This window comes from Sceloporus undulatus, chromosome 2, assembly GCF_019175285.1.
Source record: "Sceloporus undulatus isolate JIND9_A2432 ecotype Alabama chromosome 2, SceUnd_v1.1, whole genome shotgun sequence".
NCBI lineage: Eukaryota > Metazoa > Chordata > Lepidosauria > Squamata > Phrynosomatidae > Sceloporus > Sceloporus undulatus.
Window position 1 is genome coordinate 208,237,926 of NC_056523.1, and position 9,204 is coordinate 208,247,129.

Consider the following 9,204-nt stretch of genomic DNA (forward strand, 5'->3'; position numbering starts at 1 on the left):
CCCCCTGTAGATAGTCTGGAATAAAAAACCCAAATGTTTGAAAAAAACTTTTTTAAACTGTACAGTAATTTTAAAATCATGATAAAAGGAAGGAAATTGAGGGGAAATTATTTTTCTGCATCTAATTCACGAACGTATGGGTAAAGAGACCAATTTGTGAAACAGAGTAGTTCCGTATTAAACCTTTCCTGTACCAATATAATTTTGGACCAACTGTGGTCTCAATCCTGCATTTGCAATATTGTTGTGAACAATAAGGGCCCCAAAAAGTACAAAAGAACTGTAGGGAGGAAAAGACCCAAAGGTCTACTGAACATGCTCATCTCCCATAAAATGAGTTTGTCTAGAGAGGTGCAAAATACCAAAGATGGAACTACGGGGAATGGCAAAATGAGGCCATTGACACTTCAAATAAGAATTTTGTCTCCCCATGAAATTTTCCTTCAGTCCCAAATTTTCTTGCATTGCAGAGAGTGAGATACTGAAAATCGTTCACAACCAGAATTCTTCTATTTGCTCAGTAACTTAGGCCCTATACAGACAGGCCAAAATAAAGCTGCTTCGGGTCACTTTGGAGATATGCTGTTTTAATGATGCATGCGTCCTAAGAGGCCAGAAGCCACGCCAAAGCCACACTCCAGTCCTAAGGAGTGTAGCATACATAGCTTTGGCGCAGCTTCTGGCCTCTTAGGATGCAGACGTCATTAAAACAGCATACTTCCAAAGTGACCCGAAGCAGCTGTATTTTGGCCTGTCTGTATGGGCCCTTAGACTCTTTTCTTTGGATGCCTAAAATGTATTCCTAAATCCTCAACTGAAGTTTAAGTTGCAGTGAGCCCTCCATAGTCACTGGGGTTGGAGCGCAGGACCCCCAGGAAAGTGGGAAAACAATTTTATTAACCTGAACGAACAGCACTCTAGGTGCTCCAGTGTAACTCTGTGGTCAGCATCTGCTGGAAGTTGACCATAGAATTGCACTGGATGATCTAATATGCCTAGAGATGTGTTCTCTCTAGGCCCTCCAGCGCAACTTCTGGTGAAAGCTGACCACAGAGTCTCATTGGAGGACTTAGAGATTCCCAGAGAGAACATATTAACCACATTCATGAATAATCAAATCTGTAAAGATCAAAGCCGTGAATGTGGGGGGCTGACTGTACTACCATGCTAGAAATTTAGGAATGGAAAGAAAATTTAGTTTAGAGAGGAACAAATCTTATTTGCAGGGGCAGTGCAGATTATGCCCTTTCAGTGGTAGCTACACCTCTGGACAGGAGACTAGCTAGAATGATAGATCCTTTAAAAAATGGCATGAGCAGAAACCTGAACAGAGGCACTCCCCAATATTTTGTTACAGGCCCAATCTATGAATTACAATTATACAGTCATTTCTTGGACCCTAATGTGGTCTTACTGAAAGCAGACCAAGTTTACTGAAGATCCCGAGATAGTTTTGGTAACCCAGATTGGAAATAATGAGCTGAATCATTCACAAGTATTTAATGGCGGGTTATAAACCGCCATAATGTACGCGCTCCGCGCGTACTAGGGTTAGGAAGGGCCGTATTAGGGTTAGGAAGGTTCTTACCTTCCTGACAGCCCTTCCTCCCAGTACGTGCGGAGCGCGTACTTTTTTGCGGTGCCCATCCACATGGGCGCCGCCATTTTTACGTATTGGACGCTGTGCGTCCAGACGTGTCGCGGCGGAAGTGACGTCGCGAGGGCTCCACCCCTCGCGGCGCCACTTCCGCGTTCTAAAAAGGAGCGGCATTTCGCCGCTCCTTTTTTGCTGCGCAGGGAAGCCTCGCGGTCTGGCAGCTGGGGCTTCCCTACGCAGCGAATGGCGGCGGCGGGAAAATGGCCCCTTGAGGGCCGTTTGTAACCCACCAATGTATCAACTCATCTTTTTTTTAAAATGTGTTTGATGTGCTTTAGTTTTCAGTATTTTAGTTGCTACAAGGCTCTGGAAGTTTTAATGCAGCACTTAGATCTACAAAGTGATTTTGTCAACACAGATGAAAGAATGTACAAATGCAATGTTGAAAGACAAAAGTTGGGTGGTTGAAAAGAGCCTGTTCCTCAAGATCTCTCTCCGTCTCGTAACAGATTCTATCAGTTCTAACATGTTGCTATAGATGAGAACTGGGAAACCTGATTTGGCAAATCTGTGTGCCTTTGTAATGGAGAGTCGCAAGACACCTGTTGGATGTCAGATACTTGAATTATGCAAGAACCTTTGAAACAGTTTGATTACTTTAGAGAAAAATAACATGGACGCACGCACGCACGCACACTCGACCCTCCATATCCACAGATTCAACCATCCACAGTTTGAAAATATGCCAGAAGGATAAAATTTCAAAAGCAAACCTTGATTTTGCTATTTTATATAAGGGACACCATTTCACTATGCCATTGTATTTAATGAGACTGAAGCATCACAGATTTTGGTATCCACAGGGAGTCCTGGAACCCAACCCCAGCTGAAACCAAAGGTTTACTGTATACACACACACACCTCCTAGAAACACACATATCCCCCTACACACATAAACATACAGGTACATACTGTTGGGGCACATACAGTCGAGTTATGTCCCTTACACACACATGCAGAGTTGATGCACGTAGGCAGCACACCTAGAAGAAGGTCTTTGTGAAGAGTCTGCGGCTCTGAGCTGCACAGAAAATTTCCTCCCGTACACAGGTTGCAGCCTTGAGTTTCCAGCTTGGAAGAATGAATCTCCGGAGAGCGAAACATCACTCAACGCGAGGGCTTTTAATCTTTGTTGCAGAGCTATATACAAAGATTACACTGAGTAACAGGCTGCTGTCTTGAATATTCACTACTACACAGACCAACGAAGTGCTTCGCCAACTGCAACAACCCAACAACAGAGATAGTCACCTTCTCCCTTATATAGGTGATCTTATTGGCAGCCATGTTAAAGCCATGCCACCAATGAAACCTTGCTGGTTTCATACCCAGTACCTGTTGCATCAGAATACTACCCATGATGCATTGCTGACTAGCTTCACCTTCTGTGCATGTTGCATCAGACTTCCCATGATGCACAGCTCACCAAATGCTGACTCATGCACTTGCCACTTGAACTGTAGTAACCTCTGTTCCAGTTCCATCTAGTGGCCACATCCATGTCATTTTCCAGACCAGGGTGCAACATGGTCTTACGTATGGCCCCATAGAGACAGGCCAAAATAAAGCTGCTTCGGGTCACATTGGAGGTATGCTGGTTCAATGATGCATACATACTAAGAGTCCAGAAGCTGTGCCAAAGCCACAATCCAGTCCTAAGGACTAGAGCATAGCTTTGTCGCAGCTTCTGGACTCTTAGTAGGCATGCATCGTTGAAACAGCATACCTCCAAAGTGACCCGAAGCAGCTTTATTTTGGCCTGTCTATATGGGGCCGTATATATCCTTTTTTTTCCTGTCAATATTGGTTCTGGAAATGGATTGTGATGAAAATCCAACACAAATGGCGCTCAGTCATAATACATGGAATGATGCTAAAACAGGCAGCCCTCTTGTCCCCATATCTATCTGTTCTCTCACTGTTAAAATTTAAATCCACTTCTTCCCCTCCAGAAGATTCTTCGAAGAGGTTTGTGCTTTCAAGAAAGTACTAGAGCAGATGATATTTTTGTATGTACATTTATCACCTTTAATATATATGCCTGTCTTACAACTGAAGGCCCTCAAAACTGATTCATTCAGGTATGCAATAGCCTTAGTGATCATGGTAACTGTTTCTTCCTTTCTTTGCAGGTTTGAATCCAGTGATTAACTTTATTATCCTGCTATAAGAAATATTACCTGGAAAAAAATGGGCTGAATGAAAGACCTGGGGCTTGAGCCTGTGGCCTGCCATCCACTGAATATTCCTAGCCATGTTCCCACGAGGACTGCATCCTGGGGGGAGGTTCTGCCGTTGGTCCAACCCATGGATGCAATTCCTGGCTCTGACAATTGTAACATTTGGTGTGCTAGCTCCACTGACTTGCCAGCAGCTTCTTTATTCTTATTTCTATGTGCGACGCTGGTACCTGAACCCCATGAGCCAGGATTTCCTCAAGGAGAACCAAGAGGAGGGTCTGAAAGCGCTCCATTACTTTGAGAGGCTGCAGGCCCCAAACTCATCAAAGACATTGGTTGGTGAGGCCATGCAACCTTGGCTGCTGATCACCATCATCACAGTGCAGCGGCATCCCGATTTCCATTATGTCCTCCAGGTGGCATCTCGCTTCCACCGCCTTCTCCAGCAATGTGGTTCCCCTTGCCAGCACCATGGACTCCTACTCTGCAATGTGGATGCCAGTCCTGACACCCATTGGGATGCCAAGCTGCTTGCCAATTTCTTTCCTGCAGTGAATCGCTACAGTGACCATGAGGATTCAGACCTCTCATTGAACCGCTTCGAAAAGGAGAAGAAGGATTACACCTACTGCCTTGAGAAATCACTTCAGGTGTACAAGCCCGAGTATATTCTGCTAGTGGAAGATGACGCTATCCCAGAGGAAGAGATCTTTCCCGTGCTGCATCACTTGTTGCGGAGGCGGTTCTCAAAGCCTCACCTTCAGGATGCCCTTTATGTGAAATTCTACCATCCTGAGAGGCTACAGCATTATCTCAACCCAGAGCCCATGAGGATCCTTGAGTGGCTTGGAATAGGCATGTTTTGGGGAATGCTGTTGGGGATTGTGTACACCTGGGCCTCTGGACGCTCTAACATGAGTTGGTCCATTGTGCTGTTTTTTGCCCTATACTGCATGCTGGTGGTAGAGCTGGTGGGACGCCATTATTTTCTGGAGCTTCGCCGCTTGGCCCCTCCACTTTATAACATTGTGCCTGTGACAGAATGCTGTACTCCAGCCATGCTGTTCTCAGTCCCTTCTGCCCGGCGTGTCTTGAATTATTTGAAGGAAATACGTTGTCGTCAAGGCTTTGCCAAAGATACCGCCCTTTACTCGCTACTGCGTAAGAAGGGGGAGCGGGCATTTGTGGTGGAACCCAATCTATTCAGGCATGTGGGGATGTTTTCTAGCGTCAGGATCAATGAAAACCCAAAGCTACTTTGACTGTTGAATGGTCAATAGGAGTCAGATGAACATAGCTCCTTGGGTGATGTCTGAAAAGTAGTTGTTTGAATGTTTTGCACAAAACATACTCAACATATAAAAACTTCACATGCCGAGAAGGTTAGATAATCTTTTTTTCCCCTGAAATGCTAGCTTTCTCTGGATTAGAAGTAAATAGGACCAGGGTGGGCTACATACAGCCCTCCAGATATGGCTGAATTGCAACAACAATCTTGCCTCACCATTGGTTCACTAGGGTTGATGGGAGTTACACTATAACACCATCTGGAAAGCCACAAATGGTCAGCTCCTGGCTTAGAAATATATCATTAATCGGGAGGAAGCCACTAAATATCGTGGCTGTAATCCAAAACAGTGCATTCTAGTAATGAGAGACATCATGTTTAGGTTCTGCTTAGCACTTGTAGCTTTTGTGTATATCTTGTTCTTTATGCCAGAGACCAGTTGGGTGAGGACACCAGTGGTGTTTCTTTACAGCTCCTTAAAAACTTTTTATTTAAAAGATATATATGTGAAACTGTTTTAACAGTCACTTTCCCTCCCTTTGAGAGGTATGAGTTGTCTTTTGAAAAGAAAATGTCCTATAATGTCCTTATAAGGTAAACATTTTCAAAGTAAAGGGTGGATTCATAGCAATCCTAAGATTTGTTTCAAACATATGCCCTGCTAACATGGCTTTTGCAAGAGCTAGTTTGCTTATTTTTGCTGCCATTCTAGCATCAGTTTAGAATGCAGTTGAGATAGTTGCAGCCTCTGAAGAGTCTGGATGATTTTTGTGCTGTTGCTGTATTTTTCCAAAAACCTTGGAACACACGCACATCCTTTGGAGGGACTTTCCTCCAGTTGTCCCACATTGTTAATTACTTGCCCTCCTTAGAAAATAATCAAGGGGAGGTAAAAACATAGCTCTCTACAGGAGTAAGGAACCTGCAGTAGATGTTTTAGATTCTGACGCTTGTCACCCCAGACCACTGGCCATGCTGGATGAGGATGATGTTGAGTGCAACTGCAAATAGGTTCACCACCTCTAGCTGTAAACATAAGTATAAGTCAGAAATGCTTTCTGTGATCAAACTTAGGTAGTCTTATCCATCTCATTTCTTCAGCATTTACCACCTCTTGCCCAAGGTGCTAGTTAATCTGATCTCCACCAGACTTCTTAAGAAGAAGTAGAAGTGCCTTATATAGCCAGCGCACAGCTTCTAAGAAGCATTTTCTGGTCTTTTACAATCTGTTAACTCAGGTGAACAGCAACACACACATGCACACTTTTCTTCCTCTGTTTTCTTGTATTGCTGTACAGTGGTGCATAGGCAGATAATAATTTTACAATGTATTTCCTGATGTGTAATAGGAACATTTCTTTCCTATCTGGCAGGATGGCACAGGTGCCTATTTTTACCTTGCAGTGGGTAAGAAAGCTGAATGCAAGTTATTTTTTTTTCCCATTTGTGGTACAGATTTGGCACCATGAAGGCTGGCAAAAACATATCCTCACATAGTCTTCCACCCCCACCCCCCAGTTTTATCAGAAGGCTTATACCACATGCCCACTGACAAGATTCTCCATGCAAACAGGCACATGGGTGTGGAAGGGGAAACCTTATATTCTGTGCAGAATTCCTGTAATATGCCAGCAAAGTAGGTGGGGCAGAAAGTTCTCACTTCAAAACTTTGGCCATAGTCTTCCTGCTTTGAATCTGTGTAGGACCCAGATGAAACCAATACATATGCGAGAACAGTAAAATGATTGTATTTTTGAACTTTATCTCCAAAGTGCTGGGCTTTGTTTCTGTATGGATGACAAATCCACTCCTGCAGGTGACCCAAGTTTTATGGGTGCCAGATCTGATCTCAACAGAGGTTTGGTACAGGAAGAGGTCCCGTACAACTTGAAGTTTCTGTGTAAGGAGCCATCATGAAACAGTGGATTTGCTACTCCCATGGCAATGGATCTTCTACCCCAGACATTCAGCCTCCAATGAGGCAGGCTGCCAGCGTCTGAGCATTAATGCTCCCCTTCCAGTCTGTCTGATGCAGCAAGGCTGGCTAGATGACAGAACATGAAGTGTTCTAAATACTTGACACAAGCTGCGTGAAAGCTAATTATTCTTAAGCTAACATGCATCGGGCACAGCCTGAAGCATATGCTTCTCTCCCTCACATGATGTGCTGCTGCCTGAATGTAGCTTTTGGCAGCCCAGATGCAGAGGGAGTAACTGGAAGTGCCAGGCTGAAACCTGCACATTCCAAGGCAGTCTTTGCAACACACCAATCTTAATATGAATGGAGGAAGCCACAACTGCACTTTCCTACCCTAGTCCTTTTGCCATCTGCCTTTTCTCTACCCCTGGGCAGGAGAACCTTTTGCCCATCAAACATTTTGAAATTTCAAGTCTTAACCAATGGAGCCAATGGCAAGGGATGATGGTAGTGGTAGGTCAAAGCATTTGGAGGCCTAACATTTCTCCACCTCTGCCCTACCTGCAGTGACTGCTATGGGTGAAAGGACTGGAAGGACCAGCTGCAGCATATTTTACTTTACGTTTAAGTGCTGTGTTAAACTTTGCAGCTAGTAACCACAGTTCCAGAGTTTGCATCTGATATACCAGAGGGGGAAATTGGGGGTCGCCAGTAGTTGCAGGACTACAACTCCCATCACCTGTCACCATTGACTTGTAGCTGATGGGAATTGCAACCTAACAGCATCACCTGGGCCATGTTGTCCACTCTAATACATATAACCAAAGAAACCGTTTATGCCTTGCCCAGGAATTTGTATCAGATGTTTGGAATTTAGAGCTTTAACCAGAAAATATAGGTAAATACCTTGTCATCACACACACATGTGTGTATTATTTTGCTTATCTGAAGCCAGATCCTTCGGTGAAGTAGGCTCATCAACTGCAACTCAAAATCCCATTTTACAAATTGTTTCCTGTCCTGTAGAACTGTTTATTCCCATTTGGAAAATGTGTTAGCCACAGGGGGATGCTATATAGTACTGAAGACAATTTGCTCTACAGCTGCTTGAACATTGAACTCTAAATTGAATGAGAACTCTTTGAATCGTGAATAGAGTGAGCTTACTCTACACTTGGAATAATCTAGTTCAGGCTTACTGCTTTGCAAGTTCAGGGAAAGCCTCACCTTAAAAGATGATTTTTTAAAAAAAAAGATAAAATGATTATAGGAATGGTCCCTGTGGCAGCTAACAAGACAAATTAAACATGTTCTGAAGTCTGATAGAAGCTGCCAGTCAGCCAGCCATCTCCTCAAGCAATTCCATGCAAATGAAGTTAGAACGCTTGGGTTTTTAATACAGTAGTTGGTTTTGTAAAATTTAGTTATTTAAAACTGAGGGTTACAATAAAGTAACTCGGAAAACAACTTTGTGTCAGTGTTTTTATTCTTTTTTGCAGGCTGCCTTATTTATATCATTATCAGATTGGGGTGGGGGAAGCTGTGAGTAAAAGGCATGCTCCTGGTCATGCAATCATGCTGAAGATTTTCAGACACATTGCGCTTATCCAAGATTTAACCCATGAAGAGCTAGGAATCGTCCAGCAACAAACCATTCATAGGAAGTATAATAGATCGGAATTTATCTATTTTAAAGATATTTTCAAACAGTGGATGCTTGAATCCGTAGATAAAATATCCGTGGGTATGGAGGGCTCACTGTATGTGTACAGTCATCCCTCCATATTTACGGCTTTGATATTTGTGGATTTGATTATTCACGGATTTCATTAATATGTTCTCTCCAGGACTGTCTGGGTCCTCCAGTGCAACTCTGTGGTCAACTTTAACTAAAAGTTGCACTGAAAGACCATTTGTAGCTACACCAGTGCCATTCTATGGTCAGTGTATGTTGGACATTGACCACAGAGTTGCACTGGAGGACCTAGAGATTCCTAGAGAGGTGTCCTCTCAGGTAAAAACAGTGTTTTTGTTATTTGCGGTTTTTCCATATTCATGGGGGTCTTGTTCCCCTAACCCTAGCGAATATGGAGGGACAACTGTATATGTAAATGGATTTAGGCTGTGCATATGATGCTGTATTTGGAAGATATATTCTCAA

At 43.5% G+C, this 9,204-nt stretch overlaps 1 protein-coding gene across 1 annotated transcript in view; it reads left to right on the forward strand.

Moving 5' to 3' along the window:
• The window catches only part of PGAP4 (post-GPI attachment to proteins GalNAc transferase 4), a 15,968-nt gene extending 7,686 nt beyond the window's left edge, over positions 1-8,282 (forward strand). The window contains exon 2 of the mRNA XM_042453876.1: positions 3,790-8,282. Within this exon, the coding sequence (XP_042309810.1) occupies positions 3,912-5,099 (1,188 nt within the window). The 5' untranslated portion in view covers positions 3,790-3,911 and the 3' untranslated portion in view covers positions 5,100-8,282. The remainder of the gene's footprint in view (positions 1-3,789) is intronic.
• The last annotated feature ends 922 nt before the right edge of the window (positions 8,283-9,204 follow it).